The 23,014-nt window shown below is 40.0% G+C and overlaps 1 protein-coding gene across 1 annotated transcript in view; it reads right to left on the bottom strand.

Moving 5' to 3' along the window:
• The window catches only part of kcng2 (potassium voltage-gated channel, subfamily G, member 2), a 60,491-nt gene that overhangs the window by 31,471 nt on the left and 6,006 nt on the right, over positions 1–23,014 (bottom strand). Inside the window, exon 2 of the mRNA XM_041809354.1 lies at positions 9,796–10,696. Coding sequence (XP_041665288.1) covers positions 9,796–10,584 — 789 coding nt within the window. The 5' untranslated portion in view covers positions 10,585–10,696. The remainder of the gene's footprint in view (positions 1–9,795; positions 10,697–23,014) is intronic.

Here is a 23,014-nt window from a genome sequence, read left to right as displayed (position 1 = left end):
GGATAGCTTATCTAAAATCAACATGGCTACGCTGGTTACATAATGTTAATACCTAAGCCAATGTAGCTAAGTAAGCTTTAGCTATGTAGCTAAAGATAATTAAGCTACAATTTAGCATTAGCTACCTTGCGATGGTAGTTACGTGACCTATATTTATTGTTTAAAATTTTTTTCATGGAGGTTGAGCTTTATCCCGTAACCACACTGTTTACTCTGCTAAATTAACATTTCATAATCAGGTTTTACAAGTCAGGTTTTCAACTTTTAATTGTTGTTTTCCTAACCATTATCTTAACCCTTACCCTAAACTTAAACTGACCTGACACGCAAAGATGAACTGTTTCATATCCATTGCGTGGATATTTCACATTCATCTGGGAAAGCTTGCCATCAAGGCATTTGGGAAGGGCAGGACTATTTAAAAATTTCTGGAAGGGGATTGAATGTTCTGTCTGTCATATTCATCACCACCAGCTCCCATTGTATATACAGATCAAAACTACACTCCCCAGCCCCCCTTCCCTCGTAACTCGTAAACTCATGCGGAAGCAGGTCAGCAGAAGGGCAGGAACATCTTTTCTGCCATGAATAGCTTCCAGTACTGTTTCTTGCTCTTTATTGTATAAATAAATGTGGTCCAGTTGCAATAAAACTGCTGCTATACTCCACCAAGCTAACCATGAGTAACACAGAAGTTGCTTTCCGCTCAGAGTACAACTTAACCCGCCCATAGCTACTCTTGTTCTCCTCAAATGATGCTGATTGGTCCAAACTACAACTTGTTCGCCACAAACGCTGCAGATCAGAGCTTTGCAAGATGGATTTGCCTGATGACAGACATGAAGACTGGCCAATCCATCGGCTTGGCAAGGTTAACCTTTAACAGAAGTTTAGTCACATTTTATTTCAAAGGATTTAGTTTTATATTTCCGTTCTGAGATACATTGATGAATGGTCAGTGAGAGAAGCTGTCTGCAGCATGAGCCCCTCTCCAAAGACTACAGGTGAAAGGCCTGATTTTAGGCTTTTCGCAACAGATCATTCCTCAGATAATCTTCAAATGTGTGGTGTCATTATGATTACATCACAGCCTCATCCATGTTTGACTGTAAGTATCAAGCATGTTCTAAATCTGTTTTCAATGGATTATCAACATTAGCCAATGGGTGAAAAGATAAACACAAATGTGCTTTGAACCAAGTGGTATACTGAAATGAAGACCAGCCTGTGGAGTCATGGTGACAACACAAGAGCCTTTATAATGTCTTGTGCAAGATGGGCAATAATAGGGACAATGACATTTGTCGTCCTCCATATTTGTTTTCCTTCATAGGTCACATTTGATCATGCCAGTTTCAGTGTGATCTCATATCTGAGGAATGGTCACTGTGAAATCAGTGCTATGGCAGGAGTGGTCTTAGAGTCATCTAGTGTGTGTTCAGAGATTTATGATAATCGTAATTCCTTTTTTTTTTTTTTTTTTTTAAGCTACGGCTGGCTAAAAAAAGTCAAATCTTATACAATCTTAAAAGTGTGAGAAACCAGAGAATTTAAGGACAGTTTCTAAATTTTCATTGTATAATTCTTTGAACACAAAAACACAGGAAGACTCGGCAATACTGAGACCATACACTAGCCATGTATGGGAACAATCCCACAGTGAAGATTCCTCACACACAAGATTTCTCAGAAACTTGCATGATCAAAAATAACTAAAAAACAAAAAACAAAAAACATAAAAAAAACATGGAGAACGATTAAAATCCTAGGCTGGCCATCTGGTGTGCTTTACAGATGCAGCAAAAATCCAGAAAGGCAGTTGTGTTTATGTTTGTGTGCCATAAAATCCTGCTGCATCCAGTTGGTGATGCTACCCGGTCTGTTCACTCTCAACACATACTGTATTGCTGGTATCCTGTCAGAGACAGTCAGGCCTAGAATCATAAATATAAAACATATTTGACTTATTTTTCAGGGGGGTATATTGAACCCTAAGTTAAAATTGTCTTGAGTGTGGCCAGCCTTAGAGTTGTCTCGTAAGCAGCCAACCTTAAGCCTTATCACATTCTGACTCCTGCATCGGCATATAAAGAGCCTGAAATTGACTGAAAATGTCTAACTAATCAACTTTTGTCTGTTAATGATTAAATAAGAATATTATTCTTTTAGTAGTTTGATAACATTTCTCCTTTTTTCTACTCTGCTTCAGAAACTCAAGTCTCCCAAAAGTCATCCGCACTACTCTTAAAAGTTTTCACCTTAGTAGCTCTCTTAAGGACTGAAGCTTTCTTAATAACTTTTTTATCTTTACAAGAATCTTAACTTTCAGGGAAAACCCCTAGAAAATGTCCTGATTCTAAGAATTGTTCTTGGAGTTTCATCACTAGAAGCAACCCTTTGTACTCAGGGAGCTTTGTGACTACGACCCATGAGATCTAGGGAGGGATAAGTAGATCTTTGTAAAGGTGTGTCTGGGTAGTTAACAGGTCCACAGTGAGGTTTCATTGTTTTCAAATGTGGCACCTGTTTCTGTCAACATTTATATATTTAAAGCTGCAGATTCATAGAGGCCAGTAAAGACATATGAGACTTAATTAAAGATAGAAAATGAGCTTATGTTGCAGCTGGTCTTTACTCAGCCTGCAGTCGCTTTGTTGTTCTGATTGATTTTCCCTTTGAAGAACTTGGTGCTAATAACCCCCCCCCCCCCCCCCGCTACTGATGAAGACATATCTTAGCCAGAGGAAACTGTGGGGTTTTTCTTTAATCATACTCTGGTCTGCTGATGTCATCCAAGATGTGAATTAGTGCAACACAAAGACATTCTGGAGCCACATCTCTGAGGTCTTCTGAAGTCTCCAAGGCAAAAGAGGACATGAATAGGCTGTGGAGGAAGACATCGTCAGCTTTAATACGCTTTTCTGCTCAGCTTGTCACGGCTGGTGACAACATGTGTAGTTAGTGGGAACAAAAGCATGAGGTAGAGATATTTCTCCTTCTTAGAGATGAAAGCTCATGGCAGCAACAAGTGGATGAGCCAAGCTTTCACTCTCTTTCAGACCTAATTAGCAACCTGAGACTGTTAGTTGTGAGCATGTCTGTCTGTTTGTTTTCATTTAAACTGAAAAGTTGTAGCCTTGGCATACTATCAGATGTTTAGGGAATTCCCTTTTATTAACCCGTGAAAGTGTAAAAATAATCAAAAAAGGTGGGTGAGAAACAGCTTTAAGCAATAAAGGAGCCTGGGTTTCCTTTTTTTATAGCCTGAAGAGAAACCAAACATGGTATGGCACAGACTATTGACCCCCGGTTTTTGTTCCTGTGGACATGGTAGGGCTGAAGCTTACGAAAACCCCTAACTTTAATGAACCAATAACAGGAAGTTTTCCACATGGTGTCAATTAAAACAGTGGTTCTCAACTGGTGGGTCGGGACCCAAAAGTGGGTCACTGGGCAGTTTTTCCTGGCTCATGAAAAAAGTTGCGACCCTGTGTCTGGAAAAAAAATGGTGGCAAAGAACATGTATCCATACCTTTAACTTTACTCTGTTTTATTGGGATAATGGGTAAATGTAAATGTTTCATTAACATTTAGACTCATCTATCTCCTTTTCTTGCAATAAAAAGTTGCTTTTACCAAGACAATAAAGTGATTTCTCAAGATCTCTGGAAAATAGGTAGATGGGGGTGTAAAACGTCTTGTCCTGTGTCTTTTTCCTGTCATAGATTCTGTTCCTCCAAGAGCTTAAGTTCAACATTTGTATTTACCAAACGTGCATTGTTGATATTTTTGGAGGAAATTTGGGTCGCGATTGTTTCCTCAAAGGTAAAGGTGGTAACCACTTAAGAACTACTGAATTAAAACATTCATTGCTACTCGGTTATTTTGTTTGTTTGTACTTTTTTGACAAAAACAAGAAAACAAGTGCCTTATGGTAAAACTATTTTTGAGCAGACATGGCTTACTCTCAAAACAAGCCACAGGTAACGAATAGGAGGAATTAAGAATTTATATCAGGGTTTTATACAGCCTCATTTACACTCATTGGACAACAGTGAATTTAAATAAATATTACAAGCGTCTTCATCAATTTAAGTGTTTCTTTAGAAAGAACAAAAACCCACATAAATAGTGACACATTGCTGTCAAAAATAAAAATTAATTTTAAAATGCTAAGTAGAAATTGGCCTACATGTGGTTTTCTTTCAAAAATACGTTTGTTTGAAATTATTTATAAGAGTTTATCATTATTTTTTTCAACCTGTGGTCAACCAAATAAAAACCTGGTTGGCCTACTATACACTCACACACCAACAAAACAACTGGCCACTGGGGTTTAAACTCTGCATGCTAAAATAGCAAATTTATAACATGCATTTAGACAGGTCACTTTTTTCAGCACAGTTTAGACTGTCCCTGTTACTGCATGTTTTCACACTATTATTGTTGATCTGTCTCTTAATATGTTGTCCCTGTCAAGTAACTACGGATGTAAATTAGCAGTTTTGCTAACTCCAGCATGTTGACATGTGCCTTTAATGCTTATGTTCATTAATGTCTCTCCAGTCCATCAATCAATATATCTAATAAGTGACAGGTTCCTCAGTGTGCCCTCCTGTAATCTAAAGCAACTTAAAATGAATGAAACAACTTTTCTGCAGCATTTAGTCATTTTTAACCTCATTATGAACACTGAAAAAACAACTGATTCCTCCTTTATGCATATGATTTCCATGATAATGGCATGATAATCATTTACAAGGTGTCAGCCTAGATTTTGAGAGGACATAATAGCTAGTGAAACTTGTCCACACATGAGTGTTTTATTTGACCTTTAATGTGCCATTGATAATAAATACTGTCAAATGAGCAGAAACAGAAAACCAAAGCTACATAATGAGGCAGGTGGAATACTGTCTGGGATAGCTGCAGGTGTGAGGCAGGGCTGGTTTTAGTTATTCGGAGGCCCAAGGCAAAGATCAATATGACATACCTTACCCTTTGGCAAAAAGCATTAATAATGAGTGTGAAAAATCAAAAGCAAGTAAAACAGAGCCAATGAGCTACAGTTAATGTCCAAATGTGAGGAATAAATACCCAAATAGCCAACCATAATTCATCTGCTCTTTAAAAAAGGCATCTCATAGCTCAAACTTAGCACATTCTGACAAATGAAAAGGTCTTAAGGTCAGGTGGAACTTACAGTATATAAATAAAAATATATATTCTTATTATCAGCGACAAATCATTTTCTCTGTAACCTATTACATTCCATTTAACCACACAATAATCCACCATCTTAATTTAATTTTAATCTATCATCTACAATCTTAATATTATTTCAACTATGAACTGATTGATCTATGGATCTACTCTGCATCCTCACTTTTGGATTGTGGCTCTCCCAAAAGCATTTTTAAAACAAAAAGGGGTGGATGGGTAGAAAAAGATTGAGTACTGCTGGTCTACAGCGTCAGTCCCTGAGATTAGTACGGTGGCCAACAGTTTATTTATGTGTTCCTTTATTTATATGACACAAACTTTGTTCTTTGGTGTTATGGCATCTATCTTAAGTTTATAGACCCATTCTAGATAGTTCCCTTACTTTGAGTCTTTATGTTAAGCCTTGATTACCAATCTCTAATCAGTACATTCACATGCACAGTTGCATTGAGCTTTGGTTACAGCTTGATAGGGTATTAACATGAATTACTGTCCTTGTCCCAATATATAAACACATTGATTTATTGACTGAAACATGTCAAATCACACTGCTAGGTGGGAATATGCCCCTTTCACCTAGATTCTGTTGACCCCTGGTAGTCATACGATGACCATGGCATATATTTTCATGGTGACATCTTAATTTTGTTGCATAACCCTCATGTATGAGTTCATGGTATGATGTGATTTTTAATTAGTAGACCTTTCAGCACCATGAAAAGTATACCCAAGTAGATGAAAAAGCAAGCCTCCAAAGATTAACCAAAACTTTATTTGTTTATTTATTAAATTTTATGTATTTTCATTCATTACATACTTTCGTTTTTTTGTTTTTTTTTAGGTCAGTCTCACTTAAAGAGAAGTATGAGAACAAACAATGTGTCTTCTTCAGCTCTTGGTCTATTTGCTGCCACTGCCCAGAATAAAAGAGGCTTAAAAGATGAGCATTTTTGTGAGGTGACTGTTCAGTTTTTTTGTACTCTTTGTTGTAAACCTGGAAATCTTTTGTTGTTTGGAGTGTACTCCTTTTGTATGCATTTTGACCACAAATTTAACCCTTAAAATAAGTAAAAGTTTTTATTTCATCACAAATCTACATGTTTGAGCTCATGGTATAATGTGATTTACTCACCAGTGTGCCTTTCAGCACCATGGACAGTTCCTCAGCAGATGAAAAATCATATCTCCCAAATACAACTCAACTTTTATTCCCACAGTTTAACTAAATACTACCAGTAAACAACATTTAAGGGTCTCTTGAGTGTATTAGACCATACTTGTTCCGTTAAGTTGGTTGTCTCTAATGTTTGCTTCACTGAAGTAACAGTGCTACTTCCACCCTTGTAACTGAAAACGGAAATTTTTCAGCATATTTATTACCTGGTACTCTTTGAACAAAGTTGTAACTTTCCCAGAGCTCTGTGTTTAAAAACTGACTTCCTGTTTTGGCATAACAGCTAGTCTACCTGACGTTTCACAGCAGGTCCAGTCACATGTATCTAAAAATCAGTAATGAGCTTTGATTTGGTGTAAATGATGTTTTTCTATTGGCTGAATATCAGCAGCCTTGGCAACAACACTGATTGGCCCAAACAGACAAACACAGGCAGTCTTGTATCCATGGTGCATTGCTCTGGTAACTCAACTGGGTAAAATTGGGACAGGGTTTGTTATAGATCATTTTTAGTGTTTCACAGATTTTTGTCAATGCACAGGACGGAGTCTGATGACAGGACGGTCCCTGTTAAATCAGGACGTATGGTCATCCTACTATTACATCACTCACTACAGCCGGAGTACTAGTGCTGATAAAATGCACTTTAGTTTGTACAGTGAATTTCAGAGCCATAAAAGTAACAGAAAGAATAACAGAATAAGCCTACTTAACACAAATGTCAGTAACTGTCAAACGAGTTGAGTCACCTCCAGGGCTCTCACAGACCAAGCAGAGAATCTTGTAAAGAGCAGACTGAAGAGAATCTGTGCTTCCTGCCTCCTGAGGTCTTTATGTAGTTAAAGCTCATAGCCTACCAAATTTAAACAGTGTCTCCACATTCAGACAGCGATCTTAAAGCAAACAAAAGCCTAATGCCTAAATAGCTGTCCTCATGGATACCTTCTATGATTTTGTTTTTCATTACAATGTTAAAATATGCTCATGAGACATGCATTTAATGAAAAATAAACTATACAAAGAGGCATCTTTGAGTGCTCTCTCTGTTTTAATTGGTTGAAAGTCCCCAGTAGATAGGGTCACCAGGGGACTCTCAGCCAAAACAATAGTGCTGCCCAGCTCAATCCATGTCTTTAGGATTTGAAAGTCATCTATTGTGTGGCCAGCATAACTTAAGGCTTCAAATGTATTGCTTCCCTCAGATATTTAATGACAGACTTAGCTGTCTGTCTAGCACCCGGTCAGATAAAAATTTGTATTTGCTGGTTTTCAGTCCTGCTACACTGTCAAGATTTAGACTCTAAATGACCAATACTTATAAGTTTGCATCTGAAAAAGGGTGGTCTTTAGTTACTCTTTAATGTAATGTATATTAACAATTCAGACATCCACAGTGTGCAGGTGTGCCTGCATTTTAACACTGTTTTTATATATTTACCCAATAAAGGGTAACCTGACAAGCCGGATAGACCATTGCATAGGACATATTTCACATTTGTCTGAGAAACCTCCCATTAAAAGGGCAGGACTTCTAAAAATAACTCCCAAAAGAGGACTGGATGAACCTTCTGTCTTTCACACTTATTCAAGGCCAATCAGAATGACAAGACAAAACGAGGAAGAAGGGAAGCGCAGTTCCGGTAAGTAACTCAAGTCTTGGCAGGCAGGTGCTGTCGTAGCTTATGGACTGTGGAGCTTGTTGGTGGCTATAACTCATGCCGAGGACAGCTGTCAGAACAGCAAAACATCTTATCGGCCAAGAAAGGCTTTCAGTGTGGTTCTTTGCATCTGTTTTAGTAAAGCAGTGCCACCTAGGTCAGATAAAAATGGTGCTGTAGCAACATTTGAGCCAATCCCTACAGCAGCAACCACTGTATATACCAATTTACAGTACAACCAAACCTTAGCAGGTTGGGAGAAGAGTTAAATATCGAAAGCACCAAAAAGCTTTCAGTGCATTTCTTTGCTGGTCCAGTTCTGGTAAAACTGAAGCTACACTATAGCTATATCCAAGCTATTCACTTCACCAGAGGAAACCATTACTGCCAGTTTTCAGTACAACTAAACCCCGCCCATATCTACCGCCTCATTCTCCTTTAAATTATGCTGGTCCAGTCCCAGACTGGGCACAACCGTTTCAGATTAAAGCCTTGCAAGATGGATCTGCCTGATGAAATCTAGCCAGTCTATCTGCTTTGTAACATTACATATTGGGTGCCTATGACTTTATTTTTGTTGCCTCCATTTCAAAATAGCTTTTTTGCTGTTTAACTAAGATTTTAAAAACTGGTACTTTGACAACCACATTGCCAAGGACCTCTTTAGATGTGCATATGCATGTAATCTGTAGCACGGAACATTGAAGGGCATATGCAAGTATTTAGCATGAATCTGAAGCATTACTGTAAAAAATCATCCACAAAATATGAATGAATGAATTCCATTGCAGCACTTAATTTGTTTACCGGTCAGCTGGTCTAGATAAGGTTTGGGTAAACAAGCCCTATACTGTACGGATTGAGGCTTCATGGTTATAATTTGCATAATCATTGCATCGTTACATAACAAATGAGAACCTATTTCATATTCATTTGAGCTTATTTCACATTCATTTTTGGAAGCAGGTCAAGTCAAATCAACAGAATGGGGAGAATATCTGGAGGATTTTGCAGAACCGAAGCTCAACACCAAAAACATTATTCATTTTAAGAATAAACAGCCTTTTCCTCATCTTGGTGTTGTTTTTCACCGTCAGTTGCTTCATACATCTGGGAGAGCAAGGATTTGGATTGCAATGAAGGACTTTAATGCTGCAGGAACAGCGAGAGGAGCTTCACAATAATCTGGTATTCAGGTGAAAAGAGTGGAAGCCTCAATGTCCCTGAGCCTTCCCCTCTGTCACGATGATTTACAATAAAGCCCAGGAAGACTCTGTATGTGGGCTGCTGCATCAACATAATCTGAATCCTACTGTAGCAGCTGTAAAGCATTCACATCCCTGAGGCTGTAGCAGGGAAAAGGAATCCTGGGACCGCGGTTCCTTTAGTTCATAGTTATGTGTGTTGTGTAACGCCACAACTATAGTGTTTATTTTCAAAATCTGATCATGTCCTGGACTTGTTTTTTAAAGTTGGCAGCCACAGAGAGCCAATAGGAGAAAGAAAATTAGATATTATTTAACTTCTATAAAAGTAGTAATTCGATCCTGTCTTATCAGAGTTGACTTGCTTTGAAACTTCTGTCAAAGTGAAAGTGGATAATAAATGATTCTTCTGCTACTGTGTTTGCTGAATAAAGTGCAGTAACTGTAAGATCATCCCAGAGACTGAACAAAAGGATGAGAAAATGAATGGAAAAGTTTTTTTCTGAAGATCAGTGAAGAGAGTGAGTGAACTTACCCTCTCCTCCTCCTCTCTGAGGTCAGGCATGGTGCTGACACACAGCGTCACAGCAGTGATTGCTACAAATATCACTGACAGACAGGCGAAGATCTTCCCTGGCAGTCCAGAGTGGGGATTCTCCACCATGTCCCGCAGTCTTCGCATGCACCCTCCTGTACGGGTCTCCTCCTGCACCATCACTCCAGGAAGCTGCTGGCTTTCTTCACAGGAATGCGGAGAGGTGAGCTCGGCCTCCTCCTCCTCTAGCCTCTGCTGCTCCTTGTACTCCTCCTGCCTGAGCCGCAGCTTCCTTAGGCAGCACCAGTCCAGGTTGTTCTCCTCCACCCCCCAGTACAGCAGCTCCTCCTGGAAAGACAGGGCGCACATCTCCCTCAGCAGCCGTAATTTTCCTGCTGCCAAGAAAGTGACAATGGTGCGGAAAGCAGACGGGCTTCTGTCGAAGAAATACTCATTTCGACTGCCGTCATAGTCGTCGCACACATCCATGATCTCGGCCTCGTTGCTACAGCTGCGCAGTTTGCCCAGTCGTGTCAGGGGGAACTCATCCAACGTGGACCAGGGAATGCGGTACTTGATGCCACCTACATTGATAATGGCTGCCCCATCGGCCAGGCCGATCTCATCTCCATCCTGCTGCCGAGGCTGGGGCTGAAGTAAAAGCTGGGCTCGCTTGTAGAACAGACCCTTCTTGGAGGTGACCTCCAGCGGGTTTTCCACACGATTGAAGCGATAGGGAGTGAACTGGTGCTCAGTGCTCCCAGCTAGGAATGCCACTTCCTGGTACATCCCTGCGTCTCTGCTGGGTAGACCCTGTTCTGCACGGTGCGATGGAAGAAAGCTTCACAAGGTTTGTGAGGTGACTGGTAGTTTGTCACCCATTCAGCAACAAAGCACGACTCTGTTGGACAAAAAAGACAAGTTACTTTTAATGAGTGTCTTTTTTTATGAAAACACGAATGACACAGTCTTTTTTGAACAAAACATCCAGTCAATGGTTTCTTCTGGAAGATCCTGGTCATTTTAACAATTTGATTTCGTTACAAGTTAAATTGAAGGTGGAAAAGGTTCTCAAGTAAAATCTGTGCCTTATTTTCCATCACACAAATATGGCATTTGAACAGGGTTGTGCAGACCTTTTAGAGTCACTCTATGTTTCTGATCAATTTCCTGAATGTTGTTTTTAATATTTTCAAATTTCTTTTGACAAATGATTTATTTTGGCGCTCAAAGTCAAAAACTGTAAGCGTTTGGAATGATGCAATATGCCTGTAATACAAGCTACAGGTCAAACATCATCCTCCAAACTTACACAGTAACCCTTTCATGAAGTCTCAATGTGGTAAAGGCAGAGTTCATGAACTTCACTGAAGTGTTTCAAGATGCTGAGCTACATATTACTGTAAAAAATGAAGGTTTTAATTTTTAGGTTTCCTCCCCTTCATTCAGAGGAGAGGACAGTGGCTAGAGAAGGAAGGATGAGAGAGTGAGATATGACATCCAGCAAAGTGTTAAAAGTGAGAATTGAACCCAGGTTGCACAATGTAATTAGGGATGCACCGATATCGATCCTGGTATTGGGTATCGGCCTGATCCAGCCCCTCAAACCTGGATCGGGTATCGGTGGGAAAGGGCCGATCCGTGGTGCCGATCCAGGCAACCAGCTCTAAGCCTTTTTTACAAGGTTGTTTGCACTATTTTCTTACAGAATTGTTACTTTGTTTACAGTATGTGGTTAAAAACACTTGTGTAATACAGTTTTGTCAATATATACTGGAATGTTACTTCTGATGCACTTTCTTTGTTATTTGCTGCATTACCAGTCTACAGGGTATAAAAGTTTACAACTGAATAGTAATTTCTTTAAGTTCTGAAGCATTGCTTTTACCAAACTGCTGGTGAACATTTAAACACTTTATAGTTTAAATAAATATCAACTTCAGTAATCTATACTTACTCGTTTTTTGCCTTTTACCCAAAACAATTACCAGTCTTATCATACAGCAGGGCATGCAGGTTATCCTTTTAAAACTGGTATCGGATCAGTATCGATATCAGTCGATACCCAAAGCCCAGGTATCAGAATCGGTATCAGGACCAGAAAAGGTGGATTGGTGCATCCCTAAATGTAATCATAACCCCCAATTTCCATATACAGCATGCACGCTGCGGAACGCCGGCGAATCATACTGCTCCCTCTCTAGTCTATCAGAGCATTTCCATAGCTGGCGCTCCAGACCGGCAGCGGCGTGTGCCTGGAGTGGCACTTCGCTCCACTTCGCTTCAGATACGCTGCAGGTTTATTTCAGTGCCGGCCGCTGCCAAACCTCGTAAATTCACTGTCGTTCAGAAAGCACCCGCCATGGAAGTCACAAGCGAAGAACATCCAGTTCTTTCAAAATAAAACACAATGCACAGACTCCCGATCGTAAATCATCACTATATCAACATTACATCTCATCCTGCAGCGAGAGCAAAGGGTCACCAAGAGGTCAGTGGGTCACAGAGCTACAGTGGCGCCATTGACGAGGAAAAGTTAACTTTTAGGGATATTTAGCCAAAGAATTTTGCATAAAACCACAGATCCTTTAAGCAAAAATGAACCTTTTAACTTCCGAATGTACTCACTCAATGGAGGGCGCAATAACATCATGGACTTATACTGGAAAGGATGATAAATTAACCCCAAAAGGTAAAATAGTCCGCTGTTGACATGCTATTCCTGCGTGAACTTGCAGTGATCTCTTCCTGCTGATCAGGGCTTGCGCGCCACGGCGCAGAGCTCTAGACTCCGTCCAGTGGGTGAGGTTGCTCGCCTTTCGGTCGGCACTTCGGTGCGCATCGTGCATGCTGTATATAGAAATTCGGGGTAAGACTCTATGTTGCCATGAATTTTTAATGATTAAACAACACTATGACTTAAGGCAGGGCTGTCAATACTATGGCCCGTAGACCAAATGTGGCCCATGGTCCAATTATGATTGGCCCCCAGCAAATTCTAAAACAAAACATTTTGGTCCACATTGAATGTATGTATGTATGTATGTATGTATGTATGTATGTATGTATGTATGTTACTCCATTGTTTCAGCATCACGCGGTGCTATCATGCTAATCCTGTAAACAAACATCTTGACGCAAAGGATTTATTGATGTGTTTTTTGTGACTAAATTGAGACGACACCATACATGGTAAACATATTTGCCACCCAAATGATAACATCTTGTTTTCTAACTCCCTGATGGGTTACGACAGCAAATAGCAGTACCAACAATATTCCAAGAGCTAAGACAGCTAGGACCAAACACGGCCCCTTGAAATCTAATTGGCATACCCAAAAACCTGGAATTGATTGTCCATTTGCCTTGTCAGCTATTAAAACAAACATATAGTGTTAGTTCAGGCAGGCCAAGCATTACTATTATTGAGGGCAGCTGATCTCATGCAAGCCCTAATTAGCTGGCAGCCAGCTGATTTGCTCCAAGCACACTATTGGCTAATCGCTCTCATGCTGCCCTATTTAAATTGCCCTTGCCTGGCCACCCTTTGTGGCTCTCTCTGCAAGCTGCTCTTGCAACCTTCCTCCACCCCAGCTTCTCCTTTATTCTGCGCCTAACTTAATCAATGTCATCCTGTTGTCACTGATGCCTGCTCTGCTCTGGGGTTTATTCCTGCTTGTCTCCCTGCCTTAGGCTTTCCTTATAGGAAGACTGGTGCTGATCCTACTTGTTTCTTCTTGTTAGTCTAAAAACTTAACACAGCAATGCAAACCCTTTTTCAGCATGACCAAGAAGAAACCATTTCAACAAAGAAGTATTCAATTATAGAATCTTAAATAAGACATTGATTGTGTCAGATACTTCAGAACATCAACCCAATTTTGGTCTGATCCCAGCATCAAAGGGCAGTGTAAATGAAAGTCAAGTATCAAATGTTATAAAGCACACATGTGAAGTAAACAAATGTTAAATGTTTAATGTATGTGGTAATGGTTTATTCATTTTTCATTTCATATGAACACGCAGCCTCTCTAACAATGTATAATTCACACCAGGCGTTCCTGTCAACATGAAAAATTGTCTTTATTCTGAAGATCAAAAGTGCAACTTCTGTATGGATTGCTGACTTAATGGTGCGACCAGCCAGTTTCTCTCCACAATGTACAATCCTATACCAAATTAAAAGTTTCCTTTAAATTCTGTGTTGAAGTGGACAATGAGTTTGAAGTGTGTGGTTAAAAAAAAAAATCCGCAAGTGACTTTTTTCACTTTCACCAAAAACCTTTGTAAAGTGGGATTTAGGTGAATCAGCTGTGCAGGTCATCAGTAGTTGACGTTTGTAAAACTGATTCTGTAACAGATTTCTTATTAGGTAAACTGGCCTCTTCTGTCCTTGTGTCTCTCCCTTGCATCCTTTTAATCCTCTCTGAGAGGAGCAGTGGCACCAGAAAACAACAAACATAAGGGACACAAGGAGACATATTAAATGATCTGAGAAAGGCTGAGTGTTTGAACTTTAATAGATCAGTCCAAAAAAGGGCTGCACACAGTGATACAGAGGGAGAAAGGGTGAGCTGAGGAACAGAGAAAACATGGCCAAAGAAAAGTTTTGTTTTGGTCTCAGACTCAGGAGGTCAAATGCAACATCTATTGGACATCTACCATCAACGCTGCAAAGTTCTGGCTGCTTGTGAAAGATGATTATTTAAAGCAACACCACACAATATCATCAATATCATATTTTATGACTTGCCAATGAAGGTCTGATCATAAAAAATTACTAAGCTGACACATTTTAATGTGTATATTAACTGCTGTAATGTACATTTTCCCAGAAAAAAACAAAAGGAGAAATATGTGTGCACAATGTCAAACTAATGTTTCAGATCCTCAAACATAAATCATAAAATAACTGATTAATCACATTCTTTGGAGTTCAATTTCAGTAGCCACACCCTGAATAGATGAGAAACGGTCACTGAAATCCGCCAGTCTGGAAAAGGTAACAAAGTCATTTTAAGGCTTTGGGACTCCAGTGAACTACCATTAGAGAGCCATGAGAGCCATTATCCACAAATGGAGAAAACTTGAAACGGTAGTAGGGGTGGGAATCACTAGTGGCTCCGCGATACAATATCATCACGATACTTGAGTCACGATTCAATATTATTGTGATTTTTAAACATTTTGCAATACAGTGAGTATTGCGATACGATATATTGCGATATATCGCAATATATCGCGATCTATAGCACTTTTTCCAACTATTTCGCTGATTTAGCATTAGTCTTGCCCTCATGTTTGTCATATTTCCACAGTATTTTATTTTCATGTAGCACTTCCTGCTAACCTCGTGTCATGTCCATCTCATTCATTCCCTGCTTTCATTCTAATATCCTTCCCCTGGTGCTGGCACGTTTGTTGTACTAACTTTCTCCTGCTCTATGACTGTCACCTCTGTTGACCTCCCTGGACAAACAATTGATTTTAATTTTCCATTATCATAGACTTCAGTTCATATTAGTAATTAATTTGAAAAAAAAGTCGATACTTGATGGACGAGATGATACGATATATCACCAGACAAAATATGCGATGCTATGCTGTATCGACTTTTTGTCCCACCCCTAAACAGTGGTGAACCTTCCCAGGAGTAGCCAGCCTATCAAAATGTCGACTCATCCAGGAGGTCACAAAAGAATCCAGATCAACATCTAAAAACTGGCAGACCTCACTTGACTCAGTTAAGGTTTGTGGTCATGATTCAACAATAAGAAAAAGACGGGAAGAAATGGCATCCATGGGGGGGGGGGGGGGGGCAAAAATGGCAAACACATTGAGACACTTGTCTCACATTTGGAGAAAAAAAAAAAAAACTACATCTTGATGATCCCTAAGACTTTAAGGAAAATATTATGTGGGCTGATGAGACAAAGGCTGAACTTTCGAGAGGCAACTGGCTGCAGCCCTCGGGCAAACCTCTATGTTGGGGCGTTCAGCTGGAGACCTCTCCACTGGGGCGAAACCTCTCCGCTGGGGCGTGATGTACATTGCCCAAGCCATGGACCTCTACGCTGGGGCATTAAATATATTGGCCGAGCCGGCGGACCTCTACGCTGGGGCCCCAGCGTAGGGGTTGGGGTGTGCTGTTGCACGCCCAAATATAGCCCCAGCGAAGCGCCGAAGCCCCAGCGTACGGGGCTATGCTAATGTGTCATAAGCACAGCGGTGTAGTCATGCTAACAACAGCTAGGTCATGCTAACAACAGCTAACACGCTGCACGCCCCAGCGTAGGCTTGGGCAATGTATGTCACGCCCCACCGTAGAGGTCTCCAGCTGAACGCCCCAGTGTAGAGGTCTGCTTGAGGGCTGCAGCCAGACCCTCTTGGAACTTTTTGGAAGGTGCTGGACAGCAGACGGATCTGCCAGACTGTCATCAGGCAAATCCATCTTGCAAAGTTCCAATCAACATTTGTGCTGAGCCAGAGACGGTTCAGACCAATCAGCATCATTTGAGGAATGGGGCAGAAGCTATGGGTGGAGTATTAGTTCTACTGTGACCCGTATTTGTGTTTAGCTTGGATGCAGCTATATAATAGTGACGGTTTTATCAGAACTGGACCACATTTCTTGTAGCCAGACAAGCTCTGCCATATCGGCTGTATAGCTCAGGCCATCGTCCCTGCCCCTTCATTTGACATCAGCTGTCTCAGCAGTCACTGCCTGTGCTAACGGTTCGAACTGATTAAGCTCTGGACTGCTTTGATCTTGGTCTACAGGAGACTGGATGAGAAAAGTCTGTAGATGCACTTGAGCCCCAGGGTTCGGTTACTGTTGAATTGGAAACACAGCCAAAAACAAGATAAATCAGAAGAAACAATGATGAAGAAACAGGCTACTTTTGAAGATTCTGGCATCATGACAGTGGTTTGCATTTCCCTGCTCTTCTATGAATCACCAACTTTATCACTCCCTAACCAAACAGTAAAATGTGTCAGTCAGATAAGATTAATGATTTTCACATCTTCTTTAAAAAAAAGACATTTACACCTTATTATATGTTTGTGAAGCCAAGCTGTCTTAACAAGCTGAGACATTTTTTGTTTTATTAAACATTGCCATCTGGAACCACCATCCAGAAAACACAGGATGAAAATGTAGCAACATGCCACTGATCCTTTAGTCACTAAGGATGACTGTACTGGTCCTGAAGCTGTGGCGATGATGTAAGGAGGCTCACCACATCATCACAACAAATTAATAGTAGGGTCCCTCTAGCTATCCTCGGAGTTTGCTCCTCTGCTGTGAGGCCAATCATTTTAGAGACAGGCCACTCTCTCCAGGGAGAGGGGCAGAGTGCAGCACCTCTACAACAACTCTGCAAAATGCCTCAGACAGCAGCAGTTTATTGAGCATGACACTGCACCCAGAGGTGGCTTCAGAGGCACCACGAGAATTAATTCAATTATATAGGAGGAGAATGGCAACAAGTCAAATATGGCCTATTGAAGTCTCACATTAAAGTTCAAATGATTAATAGCATTAAGGTTGTTTCAGCAGATCATGATGCGTTTAAAGAACCCTTAACAGTTATGTTTAGTCTTCATCAGAGAAAAGGTTTGGCAGGCTAAATTTCTTGTTTAGAGAGCATGATTTTAACTTTTGCTTGTTGACAGTTTTCTCGGGATTAGCAAGAACACCAGGCCTGAGTCTGGGTATTTTTTTCTAAGACTGATGAGATCATTTCCCATTGTGCTACTTGTGTAATCAGGGCAGTTTTCACCACAACTATCCTTATGAGAGCAGTTATTTGCTTTGTCTAAGGGTTGTTGAGCTTTTAAGTAACTTAGTTTTGCAAAGCAAACTAGCAGGCTGCCAACAAAGCATTTCCCTCCACTACACCTTAGTCTTTCTTTACACAGGACCCATAGGATCCTGTGTATGTCATGCATGGTATTTCAAATCCATGTTTACTCTCTATTCCGTGTGCTGCTTCTAGCTTGATGCCAAAAGAAAGCACATTTGTAGTTAAAATAAGCTAAAGAAAAGAAAAAGACAGACTTAGGACAACTTGAACAGTGCATAGTTAAAGTAACTGGCTCACTTAACTCCATTATTTCAGTTTAACACTGTAACTATGCCAGGGATGGTGAAGTTGCTTAAAAATGGTCAGTGTAAGGTTGCCATAGGTTGTTAGGTTTTAACAAGCGCAGCAGGAGAGTGTAAAATATATATCAGCATAAAAATCTGCAAAGCCCATACCAGTAGAGTGACATATCCTGGTGCAAATACATTTTTTGCCAACCCCTTTGCCACAAATAGATGCACATGCTCATTTGCACAAACAGGCATGGATATATAGAACAACCATCCCCAGCTGCAGATTCTCTGTCTCTCCCACACACCAGTAATTCACTTAAAACTAGAGCTGTCAAATGGTTAAATGCTTTAATGGACAAAGCTGATTTTTAAAAGTTACTCACTCTTAATCACATGCTTATAATTCTGTTATTTTGCATGTAAAAAAACACATTTTTAAGTACAAATTGACAAAGTGAAGCCATTCTCAGCTCTGATTTGGGAGTCAAACAAATGCAAATACATGTTTTTCTGATCATGACTTTCAGATCTACTATTTAAATGACTGCTGCCCTGCCAAACCAGTGTGGTTTAAAATTATGACTTAAAGGTAGAAGACAGCTTTCCAGTAGCTATAGCAGGGCTGGGCAATTAATCGAAAAATTAGATTAAATCGCAATATGGCCTGCTGCAATTTTCAAATTGCAGAAGGTGCCATATTTCTTAAGCCTGAAACTGATTTATAACTTTTTGCAGCAGCCGAGATCTTACGCATTACATATCAAGCATTCATTGCCATTCTTTAGTATACTCTACAAAGATCCTATTTTCTTCAGTTTTTAGTTTTCTGTTATTAAATATGAGAATGGCATAAAAATCATCATCCCCTTCAATACAACAATTCATATCCAATCTGCTATATGGGTCAAAATCATCACAATATGATACATTTTCAAAACTGTTCAGCCCTTGTTTAATCTATTATTGAGTTGGTTTTAACATAGAATGATTTATCGCTTTTGTTTGTTGGAAAATACATAAGCTGAGGAACTTCAAATCGCGATCGCAATAATGGGGGAAAACAGAGGAATTACATTATTTTCCCAAATCTTTCAGCCCTTAGTTATAGTATGTAAAATTCCAGGTTTAACACAGGATCTATGAAAGACTGCACACAAAATGGCAGACTTACACGCAACAACCCCTGGTTAATGGGATCATTTTAACACTTTTCAGGAGTTTTGTAAGAAACCCAGTTAAGGCTGAAAATGTAGTGAGATTTAAAGAGGTGTTCTCAAGCAGTTTGTAGTAAATAGTAAATGGACCTGAGCTTGTATAGTGCTTTTCTAGTCACCTGACAACTCCCAGTGCTTTTACAGTGCAGGTCACACCAACCCATTCACTCCACATTTACAAACCAATGACAAAGCTTGGCCGTTGGTATTAGCAAATGTGAAAAATCCCATCCAAACACATCCATACACATTTTCACGCCACAGGGTCTCTTTCCCAGGGACACATCAACATGTGACTGCAGGAGATGCGGATCATTACTCATGACCTTCCAATCTGAGACAACTGACCCTACCTACTGAGCCACAGTTGCACCTTATTTTCTTCTATTTAGAAAAAAGGAACACCTACTTTACAGAAAGTTGCAAAATTAGCTTAACCCCAGAAAAAATAACTGCTGCAGAGAGAACAACTCATAAAAATGGCTAAGAGAAACACAAAAAACTGAAATGTTTGATAGGTGCAGATTTCTTTTGGCTTGTCCTCTGGACTGTCAGGGAGATTTTTTTATTGAAATAAGCAGGGATGCACGATATCATTGGCATGATATCTGTATCATGTATAATATCTGTATTTCTGTGTATAAAAATCAGCCTGTATCAGCTCTAAATACTGGAACAAATAAGTTAGGGCAGTTTCAGGCTGGAGCAACAGACTTACATCATCTGATGTCTTTTTGGCTGACTGCTGAGGTCAGCACTACAAATGGCTCTGTCTATGTCTGAGTGACTGACTGAGTGATCCTACTTTCAGAGTCATACCATACAGAGTTGGGTTTGCTTGAACTGAAGGCTGTCTGTGATAGCTACCTCCACTGTGGTAAACAGAGTTATACATACAGTTATGCTATGGGTGGGGTTTAGTTGGACTGCAATGGCTGCCTCCACTGCTGGAAATACCTCAGATATTAGCAATGTGTCCTTTTTACAAGAACTGGACCACGTTTCTGCATGACATAAAGAATACAATTAGCTACAGCTGCACTTTTGTCAAAATTGGACATTTCTTGAAAAAAAAAAATAGCGCAGAGAGCACCACTGACAGCTTTCCATGACAGATAAGGTTTTCTCGCTCTTCTGCTGACCTGTTTCAGCATGAGTAGCCTATGTGATAGTCAAGAGGGAGGGGTTACTTGTGTGAATGCTTGTATACAAGGCCTGCTAGTGGAGCAATTAGTGAAAAATTAGCCACAGTAGCACTTTTGCTATTTATTAAAGCAACATAAAACAATGTGGTGACTCTTCTGCCAACCTATTAATGAGTATATAATTAGTACAGTAACAGGAAAAGGGTTAGTTGTTGTGAGTTATTGTGCACAAGGCCTGCTAGTTGAGTTCTTAGCTTGGACTTAGCTGCAGCAGCAGTTTTGTCTGAACTTGACATTGTCTCTTTGTTAAAACACACGCAGAGAGCAAAACTGAAAGCTTTCCATGACAGAAAAGATGTTTTCACTCTGCTTCCGGTCTGCTTTGATATAGGTTTCTGATCATTACGATATGCTTGTCCGGTATGTACGGGGCCTGCTAGTGCGTTAGCAAACACCTGGACCACTTTTCTTTTTAAAACCTGAGCAAAGAGGCACACTGAAGGCTTGTCTTGGCATAGAAGATGTTTTGCGAGTCTCTTGTAGCAATGTGACCCCTCCCCGTACAAAACAGCACAAACTAAAGGGAGGATATTTCCTCTTCACCATTCTTCCAACATTAGCGCTGTGGTTGGCGTGTCTATGTTTGGGCAGAAAGGGAGGGGGGATGACATTGCTCAGGGCTCTGTGTACCATTCAGTCTCCAGTTTCCAACACTGTGAAAGCAGAAAGACGCTAAAGTGAGTAGTATTCAGCTGCTGCCCTGCTGTACTAGCTTAAGTGAAAAAAAGGGCAATTTTGAACGTAAATCTCATCAAGATTGACCAAAAAAACCTGATTTCTTAAGACACAAGATCAGTTTATTTAACTTGAAATATAAGTCAGTTATGTTTTTAGAAAGAATGGAAAATTACCCAACAAACGATAGTACTTCTTTTGTTTAGTTTTGCCTTCACATTAACACCAAGAAGGGACTTGAAAGTAAACACAAGCAAAGCTTTAGCAAAGAAACACATTTTTTGATGTTGTAAAAACTGTTAATTCATCATGTATCTATTACATGTGATTTTGAGTAAAAAATGGCTTTCATTTCAAGCACTTCACATCCCTCTTATCTTCATTAGGCTGGTCGAGTACAGCTGGTGAGGACATCCATTTTCCCTTTATCCTCAACATAAGAGGCTCTTTCCTGTGACCTTAAAGGCATTTGTGCATGTGTTTCAGATAATAATCTGAATGTGGGATAAATTAGTCAATTAAAGCACTACCAAATACCAAATCTCTTCCTTCTTCTACGCTGATGAAAGATGAAAGAAGCTTTTTAGGATGCACTTCAAATGCAAGTCTTTCTTTTGTCCTTCTTCACCACTATGACCTCAAAAAGATGAAGCACTTTCAGACTATGCCTTGTTCTTTTACCACTAGTTGCTCATGCAAATATAATTTACATGCCTGTCTGCATAAATCTGCAGCCCATGCATCACTGATACATCTGCCTTCCCACATCCCCTCAATCTTCATCTGATAGCCGGCCTCAAGCAGAAGTCTATTTTGGGACAAAGACATCTTGAATGACGCTGAACCATCACCTGACCTGCTGCTAAGTCAGACTGATTGCACCTTCTCAATGGGATTTTTTTTATTGGTGACAATCTGTGCCCAAAAATACAAGGACAATTATGTTCTTTGCCCAAGGAGGCAGAGCAGCAATTAGCAGAGAGAAAACTGTTTTATAACCTAGTATGACGCCAGATCTCTCTCTCTCTCTCTCCTTCTTGACTCATCATAGAAAAAGTACTTCTCACAACTTAATCATAGGAGTCTGAGGGGAAGACACGCAAGGCAAATTTTAAATTCTGAGTCACAGGAAGCACATATTTTTTGGAATGCTTCATCATTAATGATTCAAACTGTAATGCCATTAATGAAAATTGCCAAAGATAAACATCTACCTCTTACAATATGAATTATAAATAGGCTAATAGGGTTGGCAGGATTTTTTCCTTACCACAAATTTACCTACTGTAAAAGCATTGCAAGCGTATGACTGGGAATTTAGAACATAAGAGTTTCTTTAAATGCCAACAGATAATCTGAAACCTAGTGTTTGAAATGATGCAATGTATTTCCTAAATGCTAAACAGAATTACGGAACTGTTCCGAAATCAATCAGCTTAGTGCAGTGGTTCTTAGCATGCGGGTTGGGACCCCCTTGGGATAGGGGTTGCCAGATGCCTTCCAAAAAACAAAGAATATTTGCATTGAATAAGTTAAATGTAAAATAAAAACATGGTCATTTGGTGTGATTTATACTGAAATCAAAATAAAGATTAGAAAATCCTTAGACTGTAAGTCTGCATTTTTGCTATTCTTGAATGTGCATGGCCGTGTTCAACTATGCCTCAACCACCTTTTGGCTGAAACATCTGAGAACCCCTGGGTTAGGGAAGAGGGAATAACACTTCTACAGTAAACCAAGTCCTCCCAGCCAACCCTTTCAGGTTATTTGGCTCACAATGAAATTAACATGCGGCTGCTTGCTGTGACTTCTCATTACAGTAGCCATTTCTCTTATGCAATTTCTGTGCAATCGATGAAGCCCGTTCATTTGAAAGTGCTCCTGTGACCAATTAAAAAAGCAAGTTAAGATGCCTTTCATGAGAGAAGAAAACACAAGGATGAGGAGTTTCATTCACGTCTGAGGCTGAACTGTCTTCTGCATCTTCTGCTAGATATCGTGGCTCATTGCCTTCGAAAAAGAG

Source organism: Cheilinus undulatus, linkage group 16 (assembly GCF_018320785.1).
Source record: "Cheilinus undulatus linkage group 16, ASM1832078v1, whole genome shotgun sequence".
Taxonomy (NCBI): Eukaryota; Metazoa; Chordata; class Actinopteri; order Labriformes; family Labridae; genus Cheilinus; species Cheilinus undulatus.
The sequence above is the reverse complement of the archived record's forward strand: the minus strand, read 5'-3'. Positions and strand labels throughout refer to the sequence as shown.